A 21,746-nucleotide genomic window follows, 5' to 3' on the forward strand; every position below is an offset into this window, starting at 1 on the left:
AAAAATCCAACACCAATTCATGTTAATGTCCCTCAATACATTAGAATTATGAGAACTTCCTCAATCTGATAAAAGGTACATATGAAAAATCGACAGCTAACCTCATACTTAATAGTAGAAGACCTAGTGTTTTCTTCCTAAGATTGGGAACAAAGTGAGTAGATCCATTCTCAACACTTCTATTCAGCATTTTCCTGGTAATCCTAGTCAGTGCAATAAAGTAAGTGAAAAATGAAAGCATACACTTCAGAAAGGAAGAAGTAAAACTCATTCATAGATGACATGATTATGCGGAAAATCTAAAAGAATCTATAAAACAACTGCTTGAACTAATGAGGAAATTTAGCAAGATTGCAGGATACAAAATTAATATAAAAATTAATTTATTTTTATATATAATCAACAAGTGATTGGAAAAGTAAATGTAAAAAAAATCCATTTTAATAACTTCTAAAACCAAAATATTTAGGAATAACTTGACGTGAGGCATGTCATAGATACCTCTACAATGACAACTGCAAAACATTTCTGAAAGAAATTAAAGAAGATTGATGTCAGTGGAGAGATACATTACGTTCATGAATAAAAAGACAATATTAATTGGATGTCAGTTCTCTCTAAATTGATCTATAGAGTCAACAAAATCCCAATAAGAATCCCCTCCAGGTTTTTTGGAGAAATTGAGAGCTGATTCTAACATTTCTATTGAAATTCAAAGGACCCAAAATAGTTAGATCGCTCTTGAAAAAGAGCAAAGTTGGAGAATTTTCACTCCCTGACTTCAAACATACCAGATTTTGACACGTGTTGGAAGCAAGTAAGTGGAATTAGATGGCCTCACCTGAAATCCCCCCGGTGCAGGGCGGGCAGCATTCCAGGGGAGTAGGGATGAGATTCTGACTATAGTGTCTGGTGCCTACCTCCAGCAGTGCTGACGCAGTCTGGGTACTGGGCCGCTCCTGTGCTGTGATTTTAGGCAGTAGCCTCTAAGTGGTGTGCATAATCCTGATAACCCTGTGCCTTACCTAATAACCTGTGATACATTCAGTGTCTGCTTAAATGAGCAAAAGTTGTTTCTTTTAATAGCAACAGGGAACCCTGATTGATACAAATGCTAGGAAAAAAAAACAAAGAAGAATGAAGGGACAAAGGGTTAAGGTTGTATCAGTTTACATTCCCATAACCCTTGGTCCCTTCATCATATCAATTTACATTCCCATAACCCTTTGTTCCTTCATCATATCAATTTACATTCCCATAACCCTTTGTCCCTTAATCTTTCTTTATTTTTCTTCCCTGGTGGCGCAGTGGTTGAGAGTCTGCCTGCCGATGCAGGGGACGCGGGTTCGTGCCCCGGTCAGGGAGAATCCCACATGCCGCGGAGCGGCTGGGCCCGTGAGCCATGGCTGCTGAGCCTGCGCGTCTGAAACCTGTGCTCCGCAACGGGAGGGGCCACAGCAGTGAGAGGCCCCCATACCGCAAAAAAAAAAAAAAAGTAGATGGATGCAAAACAAGAACAAGCATTTTATTAAAATATATAAAAACAAAAAATTTGTATTAAATATGCAAGAAGGATTGCTGATGGGGAGGGAATGGGAATGCGGATAGAGGTAAATACATGACAACAGAAATGAAAAATTCAGTTGAAGGCTTGGAACATAAAGTTAAAGAAACTTCCAATAAGATGGAGCAAAAAGAGAAAGAGATGAAAAGTAGAAGAGAAAAAGAGTAATAAGTAAGAGGACCCAATAGTCTAGCGACCCAATAGCTACATAAAGAGCAATCCAGAAAGAGAGAACAAAAAAAGGGGGTGTAGTCATCAAAGAAGTAATTCAAAAAAATTCTCCTCTATGACTTGATGTTAGACTGGAGTGAGAATGCAGAATTAAATAAGATTGGAGAAACAGGCAGGGATTAGATCATAAAGATTCTGAAGGCCGCTTCAAGGAACCTTTGCTAGAACTAATCCTGTTTAGAATGGCTCTAAAAGCTCTTCTAACCTACCTGCTCACCCAGGAATTTTTACATAATCTTCAAGACCCACTGTAACATCACTTCCTCAGGAAGCCCGCCTGGACTCATTTAGCCAAAGTAAACAGTTCTTCCAATATGTTTCTCTTATAGAACTCATTGCATTATAATAAATTATTAATCAGTGTCTGTTTTATCTGCTAGGAGGAGGTATGTATGCTACTTAAGGGCAGAGGCTGGATGGGGCTCACTTATCTTTGAATTTGCAATGCTTGGCACTAGGTAGTAACTCAATGGTCTTGAGTTACTTTATTTTACCTTGGCCCCAAATTAAGAATTTCCCAGTCTTCAAACATTAACCCTTCCCAAATAGTAAATAAGTTGAAGATAAGTGAAGCCTCTTATTTTTTTGTGCCAGAAAATTGTGAGGGTGAGAGTAACATAGCAGCCGTCATGTTCGAGTGCCAAGCCCTTCACATAGTTTATCACCAGTGCTCACAGCCATCTTACAAGATAGGCATTATAATCCCAGTCACACAGATGGAGAAACTGACCTGTGGTCCAAAGTCACATACAGCTAGTACAGTCATCCCTTGGTATCAGAGGGTATCGGTTCCCCAGTGCATATGCTCAAGTCCCTTATACAAAATGGCATAGTATTTGCCTATAACTTACAGCACACCCTTCCATTTGCTTTAAATCATTTCTAGGTTACTTATAATACCCAGTACAATGTAAACGATGTATAAAATAGTTGTAAACAGAATTTAAATAATATGTAAATCGTTGCTACTGCTTGGCAAATTCAAGTTTTGGTTTTTGGAAATTTCCAAAAATTTTTAAAAAAATATTTTCAGTCCCCTCCCTCCTTGGTTGAGTTCGAGAAATGCAGAAGCAGGATACAGAGGGCCCACTAGTGCCTTGAATTGAACCTCAAGCCTCTGCCTCCAGGGGGATACTCCCAGCCACTCCGCCATGTGTCTTCAGCATTCACTATAGTTCCTGCAAATATTTTTCTAATCCGGGTACTTCACATCAGTTAATTCATTGCCAGGTTACTAATGTCTGGCTTCAGTGATTACAAACACCACATCGTTTACCCACTACGAAGAATAACGCACTTTAAATAAAAAATCTGGGCTGCTCTCGCCTTCTGAGACGGACTGCATTCTGCCTATGGAATGTGTATCTCCCTAAAAAAAAAAAGTGTCGTTATGAGCCTAATTTTCTAATTCACATTTGTGTTTTTAACTTTAGGTGTTCCCTATCTTTTCTGTGCCTACCTAGTTTCCTTTCTAACTCCTAGTATTCCTAAATTTTACTCATTTTAAGGTAGGGGGTTCAACTATATGAAATATAGACTCATCCTTTTTTTTTTTTTTTTTCTCTCATACGGAGAGAAAAAGTACAGCACATCCTAAGTGGTGGACGTAAACAGCCTATGCCTTAAAAACAAAGTCCTTGCTCCGCCCTCCGCCCGCCCTCGCCCAGCCTCCCGGAGCTCCTCCCTATCCTCTAGGACCGCGTGGAACTCCCGGGGGCCCTTCCCGTAGGGAATCCGGGATGCCTGGGCCCTGCTGAGCAATCGCCGCCCGCCTTTCCGCTCCTTCAAGGTCGAGTCCGAGGGTGCGGGCTTGGACCCGGGAGCTGCGGCGCAGGAGTCCGCGCACTGCCCATGGACTCGCCGGGGGACCCCGAAGGCCCACGCCCCCCAGGAGGTTACAGAGAACAGCGAGGCCGGATGTACCTCTGTGGCTTGGGTCGTGTCTCTCACAGCAATTGAATTAGCTTTAGCGTGGTTTGTTTGCGAGAGATTCGAAAAGGAGGGGCCTGGCAGTGGGGTTCGGGTCAGCGTGTTTTTTCTCTCTGGAAAGGGTTAAAGTTTGCGCATTGGGGTGGTGCGGATGTGGCCTCTAATGACTTTCTCTCTGTAGCTCTACTTTTAAGTACTATGTGTTTAAGAATGCATTCAAATAAGTGTGCCTGTTAGACAAACGAAAACGAGCCCCACTGTTGTCCCTCTCAACCCTTTAACTTTCTCTCAGTTCCCTTCCTCATCCACTACCAAAATTTTTACACAGATTCTTAAGACTTCCTCCTGTTGCACAGATTTCTTTTTCTAGACAGCAATGGCAACCTCTGAAAAAACAGAGCAATTCAAATATACTTTTCTTACTTAAATTTCTTTTATCTCAAAACCGTTTAATTTAAAAATAGCAAATAGATTTACTGGATGTTTGGAACTGAGTAAATGACCTCGTGTCTTTAAATTAAATGGAAATTTAGCCCTGGGAATAAGTATTAAATTAATTGATGCAGAAGACCTGTAATTATTGTAAAACACTGATTTACAGATTTATGGCACTTGTCTTTCCAGGAGCTGCCATTGTAAGTATTAATTCTCCAGTTGAATGATTTAGCTTATTTTCTCCTACTTACACTTCACTTGCCTTCAATAGTACCCTCTTAATAAACCGCTAACATGACATGCTTAAAATGTGATTGAGTCCATGTAGCATATGAAGCTAGTAACTTGAGAAAGCACACTATACTTCAGAGAACAGTACTCTGGAGAGCACCCTGTGGCCTCATCCTTCTTGAAGGAATCTATTAAAGGTGAAAGAAATAGACCTTATGGTGAAGGCAAAACAAAGCAGATGGTTGGATAAATTGTGCACTGAAATCCTAATAGGGAATAGTATGTAAATGAAAGTGATATATTTTGAAAATTGCAGTGATATACAGGGATTGTGTCACATTTGATCAAATGTGCTGTATTCAAAATAGCCCTTAGCTCAGCAAATGTTATCCTGAGTGCATTTCTGTGCACAGGAGTGACATTTCTGTACTTTGATCAGTAGCCGCAATTACATGTCTGTAATTGCAGCATGTTTGCATTCAAGGTGATGGCCCTCCAGGAGGTGCACGGGAGACATCCAGGCAGCTTTCAAGAGAACAGATCTTTGTACTGATAGCAGCAGCTTCCATTAACTTAGGCTCCATGATGTGCTATTCTATCCTTGGACCTTTTTTCCCCAAGGAGGTAAGACATTTTTATATCCTTCTGAACTATTAGTGTTTTTAAAAAGCCTTTGCAATATTTCATTTGGGGGATGTAAAAATATGCATATGGCAAAGATGATGTATACAACTTCAGCCAACAGAAGACTTCTTAGAGAATATATGATACCAGAAAAAAAAAATTCAGTAAAAATAACATCATCTTGGGAAGTAATTCACCTAAGCGTAATTGACCTTCTGAGGATTACTTTGCTTACCATGTAGTTCGATTCATCTGTTTGGTTTCTGCAACTGAAAAAAAAAAAAAAAAAAAAGGAAGTGCACTGAATAACTGAGATTTTAACGTTATTGCAAAAGATCTACGTGAAGACAGTGTTTCCTGGAGTTTGAGTTTATTAATATTTTGGAATTAGGAAGGCATGGTCCACTAAATGCCCTTTTCTGACTTGAGTTTCATATGGAATCTAGTGGCAATGTTTGTGCCAAGGAGGAATTCTGATTAATATTGATTAGGTCCTTCTAATCATAGTGTTTTATGTGGTGTTAGGGTCTATGGATAATGGCACAGACTCGAAGGAATAACCCCTAGAGAATCCACCTGGAATCTGGAGGTTGGTGAGGTATACTATGGAAGGAATGATACTGACTTGGCTGAGTGGAGATAATCTGCCCATGTGTTTTGCTTCATGCTCTTTGTTAAGCCTCATGATGCACGGGCCCCTCCCAGTCCTCTAACTTCTTTGATAACATGTTGTCCTTCCTTCTGTGTGCTACAAAAGATGAGAAACATGGCTTCTCTGCTAAAGAAGCGGTACAGCTCTGTAGCCATAAGTGCTTTTTAGTTTTCAGTGTACTTTCCCACACATTATCCCATTTGGTTTCCGTAGCAACTCCATAAGATAGGCAGAATAGCCAGAATCTCATAATGTTGCAAACGAAGAAACAGATTCCGAAGTTAAGTGACTGGCCCAGTTCAATTCTGTTTACTGAACGGGAATGGGAGGTTTAACGACTTCCCACCCTAGAGTGTGCTAGGCATTGGATGTGTTAGGGCTGGAGAAAAGATGAAGAAAATGTCCCTCTCTCATCTGTCCGTTGGGAGTGAAAAAGTATGACAACAAAAAGTTGCAGAGGGGCTTCCCTGGTGGCAGAGTGGTTGAGAGTCCGCCTGCTGATGCAGGGGACACGGGTTCCTGCCCTGGTCCTGGAGGATCCACATGCCTTGGAGTGGCTGGGCCAGTGAGCCATGACCGCTGAGCCTGCGCGTCCAGAGCCTGTGCTCCGCAAAGGGAGAGGCCACAACAGTGAGAGGCCCGCGTACCGCAAAAAAAAAAAAAAAAGTTGCAGACTCTTTGGATCTCCTTGAAGAGGATGTCCAAAATGTTAGGAGGCTCTAGGGAAGGGAATGGTTAATTTTGCCACGGGAGAGGCTGGCTGGTGTGGAAGGGAAGGAGAGAAGGAGTAATACTGAAAGGGCCTTGGCCGAATAACCCTAAGGTGAATCAAAGAGGTGTTCTAGGTTAGACACCCGCAGGGGATAGTCACGAGATTAGCAAAGTAAATAGCGTGTTCTTAGGGAAGCACGGACGAAGGTGGGGCTTGAGCCTGGGGTTCAGTGAGGTCCGATGGGAGCAGAGGATCTGAGAAGGCAGGTTGGTGCTCGAATGCAAGGGTCCTTCCACGCAGGCCAAAGATGTAGTCAGTAAGAAGTCATCAGAGGTGCTTGGGCAAGACAGAGTAAGTAGACTGAGTAGATAACGGTTTTGGAAAAAAATAGTGATGGATGGAGCCTGTGTAATTACGATGGAGAAGAATGGGAGTAAATGGGCCATCAAGTTAGAAGGGTATCCCGGTTCAGCTGGAACTCAGCAAGGGCAACTAGTGTTAGATTCCTCTTAGTGGAGTACAGACAAAGGAAAAGAAGGCTGTTGGTGTGTGCCTTTTTTGTTTTTTCTTTCTCTTAAAGTTTTTGATTTAGTTTTTGGCGTCCAAGAGGCAGGGGAGAGAGCGTTCTAACTTTAATAGGTATAGATTTGAAGAGTGGGCTCTTCTTTTTCATTTTTAATAACAGCCTTAGGGTTGACAAACACACTGGCAAAACTTGCTCTTTCTTCTTCATATTCTGTTAACCTTCCTATTAGCTGGAGCTAATTAGGTCAAAGGAGAACAAGGCCCTTCTTTTTTTTTTTTTTTTTTGCGGTACGCGGGCCTCTCACCGCTGTGGCCTCTCCCGTTGCGGAGCACAGGCTCCGGACGCGCAGGCTCAGCGGCCACGGCTCACGGGCCCAGCCACTCCGCGGCATGTGGGATCCTCCTGGACCGGGGCACGAACCCGTGTCCCCTGCATCGGCAGGCGGACTCTCAACCACTGCGACACCAGGGAAGCCCAAGGCTCTTCTTCTTAACTTCTGGCACAGGATTCTTATTTCTACTTATCCTTTTTGTGGCCCCCTCCTTCTTTGGCAGAGGATTATAAGAGAACTAGAAATTGCTTTTAATAGCTGTTCTTGCTGTCCTAATGTGCATGGATCCGCATGCCAAAAGTGGTATTCAGTTACTGCTGTGGTATGTGATTCTAGGACATCCTAAGTCACCATCCTGCTTCCACAGAGAATGTGGGAACCCGTGCAAGAAGGAAGCTGACATGACTGCTGGGACCATGACACAAGGAACTTTTGCAAGTCTGTGTTCTCATCTGTAAAATGGGGCCAGCTAAAAATACATGCCTTATTTAATTGTTGTTAGAAACCATATAGAACAGCATGGCTCATAGTGAGGGTTCAATAAATGTTAGTTGCTGTGACTATTATATATTTTCTGCCAGACTCTAGAATTAAATAGCTTTCAGAGCTGTTAAGCAAAGAACATGGATGTGACTTGACCAATGAATGTTCTTTCTACATCTTAATTCACCCCTTTGTTGATACCTTCCCTTCAAGGTACCTGTTTTATGTTACTAGGGCTGCTGTAACAAAGTACCACGGACTGGGGACAACAGAAATTTATTGTCTCACAGCTCTGGTGGCTAGAAGTCCAAAATCAGGGTGTCATTGGCAAGGCTGGTTCCTTCTGAGGGCCGTGAGGGGAAGATCTGTCCCAGGCCTCTCTCTCTGGCTTGTAGATGGCCAATTTCTCCGTGTGTCCTTTCATACCATCTTCCCTCTACGCGTGTCTCTGTAAAGAAATTTCCCCTTTTTACAAAGATTCGAGTAATATTGGATTAGACTCCACCCTTAACGACCTCAGTTCAACTGATTACCCCTGCAAAAACTATATCTCCAAATAAGGTCACATTCTGAGGTACTGAGAGTTAGGACATCAACATAAGACGTTTGAGGGACACAATGAACCCCGTAACACCACCTGACCTTTGTGTAGTAGAAATGTGGACTCCGTGTTCCTGTCTACACACAGTGTAACCTTTTGCTAGGATACCAATGAAGCCATCATTCATAGTGAGATCTCTCTTTTCTCCACATCATTATCTCATGTGATGATTAGTAATGGAAGGGGAATGGCTAATCCTGAGTCTCATAGAATTATGAGACTGAAATCCTGCCCAAGCAGTTTCTACAATGCTCTGGGTTCAACTTCTCCACTGTCTCCCACCACCAGGTACTTAGGGACCACACTTCAGGGGTAGGAGGTGCTTCCTAGAGTGAGGGGACCTTTCCTGCCTATAGTTTAGCCATGAAAAGTAGAGTTCACCTGTCTGATTTCCTGTGGTATGCTGCTTTGAGAACTGTAGGGTTTATTTAGAGACATAATAACATAAGAAGAACATTTTTTTTTAAAGACAAGGTTTGAATGATGATCATAACTTCGTATGAGAAGCAATAAAGTAAATTTTTATCTTAAAATTGTAGTTAGGGAGAAAAGGTAAAGAAATAGAATTATGGCTGTTGTGGAGGACGGATTTTAAAGGGAGTGTGTGTATGCACATGCATTTCTGTATTCAGAGTAGAGTGATTTGTGGAAGAGCTGAAGCTCTGGCAGAAGGATGAATCTAAGTTGGATCTTCTGACCATAGCTATTCACTGCTGGCTCCTGGGTACCATGCGTGATGCATAGAAGGTGCTCGGTAAATGATTCCTGACTGCCTGAGAGGACAGATGTGTGTTTCAGGCTTAGTGCTTCATGGTACGCCAAGTTGCCAATCTTATCTTTAAGAAATTAAACTCATATTTTAACCCCTTACATGGTTATAGCTAGAACCTGATCTAAGGATCTACCATAGTTCCAGGGTTTTAAAAAGGTTTTCAAACCTTTTGTCTATTCATTTGTACATCACAACTAATAGTAGCATTTGAAGTTCAAAAGAAGTAAATTTAGAATAAATACTATATCATCTGTAGCAAATTTAGGAGCTCACTGATAGAATAGGCTACAAATATTAATAGGGATCATTGATGGGCAATAAACTACTCCAAATGTTTCAGGAGAACGGAGAGAATGCTGGGAGCTGGGGGAGCTTCTTTCATCTGTGTTATTGATGTCAGGAAAGGAAACTTCATCTTCTCTGAACTGTCAGGTAGTTGAGAGTGGGTGTCAGAAACAGAGAACCACCCTGAACAGTCCTTGGGATGACTCATGTGCCAGCTTAAGAAGCTTCCTGTTCTTGAGTTTTTTTTTGTTTGTTTGTTTTGTTTTTTTTTTTTAACATCTTTATTGGGGTATAATTGCTTTACAATGGTGTGTTAGTTTCTGCTTTATAACAGAGTGAGTCAGTTATACATATATATATGTTCCCATATCTCTTCCCTCTTTGTCTCCCTCCCTCCCACCCTCCCTATCCCACCCCTCCAGACAGCCACAAAGAACCGAGCCGGTTTCCCTGTGCCATGCGGCTGCTTCCCACTGGCTATCTACCTTACGTTTGTTAGTATATATATGTCCATGTCTCTCTCTCGCCCTAACACACCTCACCCTTCCCCCTCCCCATATCCTCAAGTCTGTTCTCCAGTAGGTCTCTGTCTTTATTCCTGTTTTACCCCTAGGTTCTTCATAACATTTTTTTTTCTTAAATTCCATATATATGTGTTAGCATACGGTATTTGTCCTTCTCTTTCTGACTTACTTCACTCCGTATGACAGACTCTAGATCTATCCACCTCATTACAAATAGCTCAATTTCGTTTCTTTTTATGGCTGAGTAATATTCCATTGTATATATGTGCCACATCTTCTTTATCCATTCATCCGACGGCGGGCACTTAGGTTGTTTCCATCTCCGGGCTATTGTAAATAGAGCTGCAATGAACATTTTGGTACATGACTCTTTCTGAATTCTGGTTTCCTCAGGGTATATACCTAGTAGTGGGATTGCTGGGTCATATGGTAGTTCTATTTGTAGTTTTTTAAGGAACCTCCATACTGTTCTCCATAGTGGCTGAACCAATTCACATTCCCACCAGCAGTGCAAGAGTGTTCCCTTTTCTCCACACCCTCTCCAGCATTTATTGTTTGTTTGACCAGCAAAGTGATTTTTAAATTTATTTGTATTCAAACCTTCCTCCTGTGTGTTTCTCCTTTTTTCAAAAATTTAATTTTATTTATTTATTATACAGCAGGTTCTTATTAGCTATCTATTTTATACATATTAGTGTATATATGTCAATCCCAATCTCACAGTTCATGCCCCCATCCACTTTCCCCCCTTGGTGTCCATACGTTTGTTCTCTACATCTGTGTCTCTATTTCTGCCTTGCAAACTGGTTCATCTGTACCATTTTTCTAGATTCCACATATATGCATTAATATACGATATTTGTTTTTCTCTTTCTGACTTACTTCTCTCTGTATGACAGTCTCTAGGTCCATCCACATCTCTGCAAATGAGCTGATTTCATCCCATTTTATGGCTTTATATGTTCATCTGTCAGTGGGCATTTAGGTTGCTTTCATGACCTGGCTATTGTAAATACTGCTGCAATGAACATTGGGGTGCATGTGTGTTTTTGAACTATCGTTTTTTCTGGGTATATGCCCAGTAGTGGGATTGCTGGATCATATGGTAATTCTGTTTTTAGTTAAGGAACCTCCATACTGTTCTCCATAGTGGCTGAATCAATTTACATTCCCACCAACAGTGCAAGAGGGTTCCCTTTTCTCCACACCCTCTCCAGGATTTGTTGTTTGTAGATTTTCTGATGATGCCCATTCTAACTGGTGTGAGGTGATACCTCATTGTAGTTTTGATTTGTATTTCTCTAATGATTAAGTGATGTTGAGCAGCTTTTCATGTGCTTCTTGGCCATCTGTATGTCTTCTTTGGAAAAATGTCTATTTAGGTCTTCTAACCATTTTTTTTTTTTAGAAGATGTTGGGAGTAGGAGTTTATTAATTAATTTATTTATTTTTGCTGTGTTGGGTCTTCGTTTCTGTGCGAGGGCTTTCTCTAGTTGTGGCAAGCGGGGGCCACTCTTCATCGCGGTGCACGGGCCTCTCACTATCACGGCCTCTCTTGTTGCAGAGCACAGGCTTCAGACATGTAGGCTCAGTAGTTGTGGCTCACAGGCCCAGTTGCTCCGTGGCATGTGGGATCCTCCCAGACCAGGGCTCGAACCCGTGTCCCCTGCATTAGCAGGCAGATTCTCAACCAGTGCGCCACCAGGGAAGCCCCAAGATACTTCATATAAATGGAATCATGTAGCGTTTGTTCTTCTATGACTGGCTTACTCCGCTTAGCATAATTTCCTCAAGGTTCATCCATGTTGTTGCAAATGCCAAAATTTCCTTCTTTTTGAGGCTGAATAATAATCCATTTTATGTGTATACCACATTTGCTTTATCCATTCATCGATCAATGGACATTTGTGTTGTTTCTATATCATCTTGGCTATTTCGAATAATACTGCAGTGAACATGGGGGGTGCAAATATATCTGAGACCTTGCTTTCAGTTCTTCTGGATATATACTCAGAAGAGGGATTGCTGAATTATATGGTAGTTCTATGTTTTCAGGATCCTCCATATTGTTTTCCATAGTGGCTGCACTATTCTGCATTCCCACCAACAGTGTATAAGGTTCCAGTTTCTCCACATCCTCATCAACACTTGTTATCTTTTGTTTTTTTCAATAATTGCCATCCTAACCGGTGCGAGATGATATCTCATTATGATTTTAATCTGCATTTCCCTGACAATTAGCGATGTTGAGCAGCTTTTCATATATCTGGTGGCCATTTGTATCTCTTTTATAGAAATGTCTGTTCACGTTCTTTGCTCATTTTTAAATCAGGTTCTTTGTGGGACTATTGAGTTGTAGGAGATTCTTACATATTTTGGATATTAACCCCTTATATAGAGGTGGTTTACAAATACTTTCTTCCATTCTGTAGGTTGCCTTTTCAGTCTGTTGATTGTTTCCTTTGCTGTGAAGATTTTTAGTTTGATGTAGTTCCATTTGTCTGATTTGTTTTGTTGCCTAAGATTTTGGTGTCAAATCCAAGAAATCATTGCCAAGGTCAATGTCAAGAAGGCCTCACCCCCTGTTTTCTTCCAGAAGTGTAATAGTTTCAGATTATGTGATTAAGTCTAATTTGCTTTGAGATTATTTTGTGAGTGATGTAAGATAGAGGTCCAATTTCATTCTTTTGCATGTGGGTATCGAGTTTTCCCAACACCATTTGTCGAAGAGAATATCTCTTCCCCATTGTGTGTCCTTGGCACCCTTGTGGAAGATCAATTGACCATATTTATGTGGGTTTATTTCTGAGCTTTCTATTTTGTTCCATTGGTCTGTATGTCTGTCTTTATGCCAGTAACATACTGTTTTAATTACTCTACCTTTGTAACTTATTTTTGAAATCAAAAAGTGTGATTCCTCCAGCTCTGTTCTTTTTTTTCTCAAGATCGTAAAGCTAGCAATTTGTTATAGGCTTGGTGAGTGAATTACTTTCATGTCAGAGACTAGGTTTAATAGTTTCCTTTCCTTCCTCACCCTGTTTATTTCAAAATAATAATCTTTGAAATTACTCTACAGGTAAAGGTTACAAGAAGATGATGCTCTGATCTAATAGCTTCATTTTTCTATATTGGTGCTAATGTGCCTTTCAAACTTTGTTTTCTTTTCTGTTTCTTTAAAGGCTGAAAAGAAAGGAGCCAGCAATACAGTTATTGGTATGATCTTTGGATGTTATGCTTTGTTTAACTTGCTGGCATCTTTGGTATTTGGAAAATATGTAAGTATTTATTTTTTTTAAATTGTGTAATGAGTTATTCTAATTTACTAGTCTAGAATTTCCACTGATACAGAAATAACCACTATTATATTTTATGAATCGTGCTTCAGTTGACAGTTCCATTCTTAAAGTTGATTGATTTTTAACTTCTTCCATGTTTGTAAGCAACGCATGTTGTCATTCCATTAAAGACTTATAATGTTTTGTTAACTGTACATATCTTCCCCAAATCTTTCATTTCCTGATACAGTGGATTTGTTTATGTCACTATAGACTTGTAGCAGTCATTAATTTACACTTTTCTTTGACATTTATTATAGCTTGTACATATTGGAGCAAAATTTATGTTTGTAGCAGGGATGTTTGTCTCAGGAGGAGTTACAGTTCTCTTTGGGTAAGTCATGTTCTGATATGTTTGGGAGCTTGAACAGATTTCATAATTTATCTTCAGTTTACAATGTTAATGGTTTATGTAAATCAGTCAGTACCATGTGACTAATGTTGAAGGGAGTTGAATGATACAGTGAATAGAATGAATGACAAGGATCTTAAGAAAAGAGTCCTCTAGGGGATCACCATTAAGCTGGCTGCTGAATCTGTTCTTTAGGATTCCTGTGATCCTGAGAGACAGAAACTTAACTCCCTTTTCTGAGTCACAAAAACTTTTTGGCTTAAGCAGAAAGGTGAATTTCTTACCTAAAGAATCAGCTGAAGAACATAAGGATACAAATGTTAAGATAATGTCATCAGAAATCTTTCTCAGGTTCCTGGTTTTGCTTTCCTCTTCCTGTGTTTTTTTTTTGTTGTTTGGGGGAAGACCTAAAACTAAGAAGGCTTTCTACATATGTTCTTATCAGAGTGACTCTACATTTTTCAAAAGGCCTATTTAGTATTATTATTTAGGGCATCAAATATATCAGTAAAAGAGCACAATGAGGCTGTCATTATGACTCAAATTCCTCCTACTAAAAATATAACAAAGAAACCCTTAAAAAATGTGTATTCTAAAGAGATTTATTTTAATAACTGTGGTTGAGGTACTAACTGTTTTCAGTGAGTACAGTTAAAAAAAAAATCAAAATCAATTTGGCATTTGAGAGTCATCTTATTCTTTTTTTAGTGTATTGGACCAAGTTCCAGAAGGACCCATGTTTATTGCTATGTGTTTTCTAGTGAGAATAACTGACGCAATCAGTTTTGCTGCAGCAATAACCGCATCTTCTTCTATCCTTGCAAAGGCTTTTCCAAATAACGTGGCTACAGTAATGGTAGGTATTTTATACACTTTTCCTACTTTCCTTTTAGTGTAGGCTAAAATATTTATTTGACCTTTCAAGTTAAACCTGGGGCCCATTCTTCTAGACCTGCCTTTTTTCTACTTTCTGTTTTTGGTACCTTTTACCCCAATTTCTGCCTGTAGCAGCAGGCTGTCAATAAATATACCCTTAGTCTACTTAGGTGTTCTTCCTGGGCTTAGAAGCCCCTGAATGGGCAAAACCAAATGTTCTTTTTTACCCCTTAAAAAATAAAAAACCCTCTCTAATAGTATTTTGCTGTCTCTCTGTAGCCTAGATTGTAGCTAGGCCGCCTGAAGCAGATTTATACTAGAGTCCTTCCTCCACTTTTCCCGGATTCACGGAAAGGACCTTAGAGATCATTCTGAAGTCCACAAGTGCTTCTGTGCAGTCAGTCTGAGGAACTCCCTCTTATTTTACCAAAAAAATTCAGAGCCTAGTAGCATCGTATTGGCATACATTGTCATATATTGCCTCCATGCCTCGACACCAGGTATTAGTGACATACCAGATTCCTGTCCTAGCTCTTGGCTGCTGTCTCCCTGATCCCAGCTAGCCTTTCCCATAGCTCACTCCTCTGAACCCAGACATCCCCGAAGGACTCCTGGTTTGCGTTGCAGAACAGGCACCACCCTCAGAGACCTCAGGGTCTAATCAGCTCAGTACCAAGGATTCTCTCACTTACCCATATTAATACTACAGTTTGAAAGTTTTGACCCTCAGGTAAACTATTTGCTGTATAAATATAAATCTTCACACTTTTATTAAATATATGTACACATATACACCCGTGTAAGTATATATATATATGTATGTATATATATCTGTATAGATTCACTATAGGTTCTATAGTCATTTGCCATGCAGTGGTGGCCACTGTAACAGGTGTACTGTTTACATTTCTCAAGAAGGGTTCAGAAAGATGCTAATCCATTGACATGCTGTGTAAGACAAGGTTTTGTGGCTAAACATGTTTGGAGTGTGCCTTTGCTGTCCTGCAACTTAGAGATGGCCAGTTCACATTAGAGCTAGTTGTATTTCATTTGATGTGTCAACAGTCTATTTATAACATTTTCCCATTTTCCCATAGGATTGTGTTTTTTCTTTTTTCTAAAATTTTTTTTAATATGTTTATTTATTTATTTATTTGGCTGCATTGGGTTTTTGTTGCTGCACGCAGGCTTTCTCTAGTTGCGGCGAGCAATGGCTACTGCTTGTTGTGGTACACGGGCTTCTCATTGCAGTGGCTTCTCTTGTTGTGGAGCATGGGCTCTAGGTGCGTGGGCTTCAGTAGTTGTGGCCTGGGGCCTCAGTAGTTGTGGCTCGTGGGCTCAGTAGTTGTGGCATATGGGCTTAGTTGCTCCACGGCATGTGGGATCTTCCCGGACCAGGGATTGAATCCATGTCCCCAGCATTGGCAGGCAGATTCTTAACCACTGCACCACCAGGGAAGTTCCTCCCATAGGACTGTTGATTTTTCTCATTGATTAGTAGTTGCTCTTGTGATGCATTTGGGAAATTAGTCCTTTGTCAATATTTTTTCCCCATTCTTCATTTGTCTTTTGATTTTTTTTGCCATTCATAGTTTTTCATATTTTCATGTAATCAGATTTATCAGTCTTTTCTTTTGTGTCTTCTAAGTTTTTATGTCATAATTAGAAAATTTACCTCACCATAAGGATTAGAAAACAAAAAACTCTCATTTTTAATTTTTCTAGTACTTATATGATTTTAATATGTATGTTTAAATTTTTGGTCCCTCTTGGGTGTGTGTGTGGTGTGTGTATAAATTGTAAAGTGGATAGATTTTTTTTCAGATCCTGCCCGTTAAATCTTTGTTCATTTTTCAAACACGATATATTAACTCAATTTTCTTTTGTTTTCCCATTTGTAGGGAAGTCTTGAGACTTTTTCTGGACTCGGTCTAGTACTAGGGCCTCCTTTGGGTGGCTTCTTGTATCAATCCTTTGGCTATGAGGTGCCTTTCATTCTTCTGGGATGCATAGTTCTGCTGATGGTTCCCCTCAACATGTGTATTTTACCTAATTATGGTAAGGCCTCATATATTACTCACTTTAAGAACCTTAAATTTAAGTATTTTTATGCTTTTGTAGGAGACCAATATCTCCTCCCTCTTGCCTTTCCCTCCCACCATCCCTATCCCACCCCTCCACGTGGTCACAAAGCACCGAGCTGATCTCCCTGTGCTATGCGGCTGCTTCCCACTAGCTATCTATTTTACATTTGGTAGTGTATATATGTAAATGCCACTCTCTCGTTTGTCCCAGCTTACCCTTCCCCCTCCCCATGTCCTCAAGTCCATTCTCTATGTCTGCGTCTTTATTCCTCTCCTGCCCCTAGGCTCTTCAGAACCATTTTGCTTTTCAGATTCCATATATATGTGTTAGCGTACGGTATTTGTTCTTCTCTTTCTGACTTACTTCACTCTGTATCACAGACTCTAGGTCCATCCACCTCACTACAAATAACTCAATTTCGTTTCTTTTTATGGCTGAGTAATAGTCCATTGTATATATGTGCCACATCTTCTTTATCCATTCATCTGTCAATGGACACTTAGGTTGCTTCCATGTCCTGGCTATTGTAAATAGTGCTGCAATGAACATTGGGGTGCATGTGTCTTTTTGAATTATGGTTTTCTCTGGGTATATGCCCAGTAGTGGGATTGCTGGGTCATATGGTAATTCTATTTTTAGTTTTTAAGGAACCTCCATACTGTTCTCCATAGTGGCTGTATCAATTTACATTCCCATCAGTAGTGCAAGAGGGTTCCCTTTTCTCCACACCCTCTCCAGCCTTTGTTGTTTGTAGATTTTCTGATGATGCCTATTCTGACCGGTGTGAGGTAATTCCTCATTGTGGTTTTGATTTGCATTTCTCTAATGATTAGTGATGTTGAGCATTCTTTCATGTCCCCTTCCCCACGCCCTGTGTCCTCAAGTCCATTCTCTATGTCTGCATCTTTATTCCTGTCCTGCCCCTAGGTTCATCAGAACCATTTTTTTTTTAGCTTCCATATATATGTGTTAGCATACAGTATTTGTTTTTCTCTTTCTGACTCACTTCACTCTGTATGACAGACTCTAGGTTCATCCACCTCACTACAAACGACCCAATTTCGTTCCTTTTTATGACTGAGTAATATTCCATTGTATATATGTACCACATCTTCTTCATCCATTCATCTGTCGATGGATATTTAGGTTGCTTCCATGACCTGGATATTGTAAATAGTGCTACCATGAACATTGCGGTACATGACTCTTTTTGAATTATGGTTTTCTCAGGGTATATGCCCAGGAGTGGGATTGCTGGGTCATATGGTAATTCTGTTTTTAGTTTTTTAAGGAACCTCCATACTGTTCTCCATAGTGGCTGTATCAATTTACATTCCCATCAGTAGTGCAAGAGGGTTCCCTTTTCTCCACACCCTCTCCAGCCTTTGTTGTTTGTAGATTTTCTGATGATGCCTATTCTGACCGGTGTGAGGTAATTCCTCATTGTGGTTTTGATTTGCATTTCTCTAATGATTAGTGATGTTGAGCATTCTTTCATGTGTTTGTTGGCAATCTGTATATCTTCTTTGGAGAAATGTCTATTTAGGTCTTTTGCCCATTTAAAATGGTTTGGCAAACTTTCTGTTTATCTAAAGAAGGATCTTCTATTTAGATTGAATGAAAAAACCTGGTGTTTTTTTTTAAATCTCAAAAATTGATAATGTTAAGGGTATAAATATTGATTTAGGGGTTCCCATTGAGTACCTTTAAGTATTAATGTTTTAGGAAAGCTTATAGATAGAAGCTAGAAAATTAAATTTTCTTTTATTTTGATGATATTGGCAGAATTTTGTTCTATAAGTTCCACCTCACTCATTTAACTGCTTCTAGACCCATGAACAATGTAGCTTTAGGTTTGGGTGTCTAAGAGTCAACTTCAGTCCCTCCCTCTCTCTCATCCTTTATATCTGCTCGCCAAGTCACCTCTTCCATACTGCACTAAAGAAATATTTTTAAAACACAGTCAAGTACATGACAATCCTCTTAATAAAAATCCCTAAATCCACGAAATGAGAGCTTTATCCTGAATGCCACTAGGAGCTGTTGTTAGGTGTCAGCAGGGGAGTCACATGAGCTGGACTATCTCCCACTTCTACTCTACCTAACTCCTACTCATCCTTCAAAACTTAATTTGTATGACCTCTTCTGGGAAGTTTTTCTGAACCTTCTCAATCAGTGATCTAAATGCTAAGTCACTAGTGCCACAGTGCTCTGCATTTTTCCTGCCCCTTCACACCTGAGGGCCACACCACTTCCTCATCTCTAAGAGCAGTTTCCTGTGGCAGGCATTGTCAACCATGGAGTCCTGTCCCTCCAAGAAGAATGTATCAGAATTGGAGGAAGCAGAGAGAATACCTGAGTGGCTTGGAAAAGCTCCCCAGGTGATTTTGTCACGTGCCTCTGGAAGTAGGTGTCACCATAAGTTTTCATTGCTTGGGCCTCATCAACAGCTTAGTTAAATTCGTTATGTGTTCATTTTCATGTACGTTCCTGTATGTTCTTATTGCGATAATCCCCTTTCCCACTTTGGATTTAGGGAAATGGACCATTTATGCCATAATACTTTGTCTTATACCATACATCCATAATACCTTCTATATGCATAATAAATGTAATTGGTTACAGTTGATCTTTTATCATTTATATTTTAAAGGTGACTAATAAACATCTGTAATATACAATCCAAAATCCACACCCAATGAAGTCTCCCTGCTGGCACTGCCACACTGAGCCACATGGTGGTGCCTATCCCTGTTCTAAGTCAAATCTGTAGTTAAACATCCTAGGCTGGGCTCACAATTGATTCATCATTGAATATTTGGCAAATAATTAAGAAACTAACACCACAGTTTAACTTTATCCCTCATATCCTGACAAAGTCCAAGTGTAGTACTTAAAATAGTTGAACCACACGTTATGCTTTTTTGGTACTTTGCTCCCTACTGGATCATTATTCATCAAGAATTTATTGAGTAATGAACTGTGGTGGGTGCTTTTGGAGAAATGAGGATATGTCACTGCTGATTTGGCCCTCAGAGAGCTTCCTGGCCTGGTTCAGTGCACAGTCTCCTAACTCGTCCCCCTGTCTGCATTTCCCAGGAGACCACAGAGGGGTCTCTTTAAACCACAAAGTTTATTCTCAGTCTTTGTTTGAAGTGTCTAGTGATTTCCCGGGCTTCTTAGCCTATTTTACAAGTGCTGCATAATCTTATCACTACATCCTTCTGCAATGTGGCCTCTCTTCCCTACCCTCCAATTTCCACCCTCCACCTTTGCTTCTGCTCTTTCATTTCCTCAAACAGAATAGTTTTCCCTCACTTCTGAGTCTTGGAATGAGCCATTCCTGGATAATTTGCCTGGATTATTCTTTCCTCCTTCTTTGCTTGTTCATCTCAAGCTCATCTTTTAGGCAGCAACTTAGATATTACTACTTTTGGAAATTCTTTCCTAAACAGCTTTCCCTGTATTTTTTAAGGCAACCCTCTCATATGCTCCAATCCATACCCTCCTAGCTCCATCTTAGCTCTCTCCACGCCTTACTGTATCTTCTCTGTGAGGTCAGGGTCTGGGTTTGTCTCCTTTGCCTTTGTCTGCCCAGCATTTTGCGTGGTATCTGACTCAGCCTAGATTTTGTTCAGTAAATTAGTTGGAAGATAGGAAAGTCATCAAACAGTAGTAAACCACGTAAAATGAAATACAGTTTAAGTGCTAAATTACATGGTATAGATTAGAAGTGCAGTAGGAAACAGGTAAAATTTGTGGGGTAATTAGGGTCACAGCCAGACTTTACAGAGTGAATAGAACTTGAAAAATTAGCAGGGGAGAAAGAAGGGAGTTGTAGGATATGATTGGAGGCTTAGAAACAACCATGCCCGGTGCTTGGGACGGTGCAGAAGTTGTGTTGCTGTTGGAATGGCAGGACATGAGGTTGCTGTTCAACTGACCTTTACTGCCAAATGGAATGTACACATGATTCAGTAGCATCTCATTCTTTTTTTAGCCGTACCACACGGCATGCAGGATCTTAGTTCCCTGACCAGGGATCGAACCCATGTCCCCTGCAGTGGAAGCAGGGAGTCCTAACCACTGGACTGCCAAGGAAGTCCCGAGCATCCCTTTCAATCCAGTGTTTTTTTTCATGAGCAGAAAAAAGTTGTTTTGTATTCTTTGATTAACTCAGATTCTTCCTCAGCACACACACATTGTTCCCCGATAAAGCGTCTGGCTTTTCCTATGCACCAAATCAAACTTTACATATTCTCTATCCCATCTGGGAAGGCCTCACTGACTTCTAGGTTATGACCCGTAACCAAGACTGCTTCTTTTCCTCACACTCTGATTCCAGTTGATTCTTTTTGAATTAGAGAAATTATTTTTAAGAACACTGAAATGGCCTCTAGGCTTGAATAACTTATATGCAAATTTTAGGCAAACTCAAAAGTGTGGTTATTTTGATTACTGGATAAAGGTGACCTTACCAATTTTACTTTTCAAAATAGATTGAAAGATAAAGTTAAGCAATTTTCATTACTCTAATTTCTTTTTTTATTTTTACCCCACAGAGTCTGATCCAGGGAAACACTCATTCTGGAAACTCATCATTTTACCCAAGGTTGCCTTTATATCCTTCGCCATTACCTCACTCAGCTCAGGTTTTGGCTTCCTTGATCCTACGCTGTCCCTCTTTGTTTTGGAGCAGGTGAGTAGCCTGGATGCAGCCCTCTGCATTGCAGCGGGTGGACATAATTGCTTGCTCTTGGGCCCTGCTTGATGGAAAATCCTGGGAGTGGCTTCAAGAAGGAGGCAGAATGAGAGCTACTCACCAAGACAGCCTGTACCTTCCCTCTGTGATGTCCCTATAACTAGGGGTCTGATTTGGTATAAAAATGAAAGAAGCCTTTCACCTGGTCTTCTTTTTCCAAGGCCTTGCTCGAGTCATCATAGGTCTGGCTTGGGCAGCATCCTGGCTGCTTAATAAGGATACTTTCCTCTGTTTTGATTTCAGTGAGGCATGTGGGGTACTTAGTGGCTCATTTAATGTGAGGTGTCCCTTCTTTTCTAACAGATCCCCTCTGGGTCCATTTACTTTTTAGTCTATTGCATACATATTCAAAAGACTGTGGGCTATATTAATCTGAGATGGGAGAAAGGAACCAAGAATCTCTCTCCATCTTTTTTTTTTTTTTTTTTTTTTTGGT

General features: G+C 40.4%; 1 protein-coding gene across 1 annotated transcript in view; it reads left to right on the forward strand.

Moving 5' to 3' along the window:
• Positions 1–3,581: 3,581 nt before the first annotated feature.
• SLC18B1 (solute carrier family 18 member B1) overlaps positions 3,582–21,746 on the forward strand; it is a 27,767-nt gene continuing 9,602 nt past the window's right edge. Inside the window, exons 1-7 of the mRNA XM_007456527.1 lie at positions 3,582–3,689; positions 4,875–5,014; positions 13,080–13,175; positions 13,496–13,569; positions 14,296–14,443; positions 16,365–16,521; positions 21,111–21,247. Of these exons, the coding sequence (XP_007456589.1) occupies positions 3,647–3,689; positions 4,875–5,014; positions 13,080–13,175; positions 13,496–13,569; positions 14,296–14,443; positions 16,365–16,521; positions 21,111–21,247 (795 nt within the window). The 5' untranslated portion in view covers positions 3,582–3,646. The remainder of the gene's footprint in view (positions 3,690–4,874; positions 5,015–13,079; positions 13,176–13,495; positions 13,570–14,295; positions 14,444–16,364; positions 16,522–21,110; positions 21,248–21,746) is intronic.

The sequence above is a fragment of the Lipotes vexillifer genome, unplaced genomic scaffold (assembly GCF_000442215.2).
Source record: "Lipotes vexillifer unplaced genomic scaffold, Lipotes_vexillifer_v1.1 scaffold438, whole genome shotgun sequence".
Lineage (NCBI taxonomy): Eukaryota > Metazoa > Chordata > Mammalia > Artiodactyla > Lipotidae > Lipotes > Lipotes vexillifer.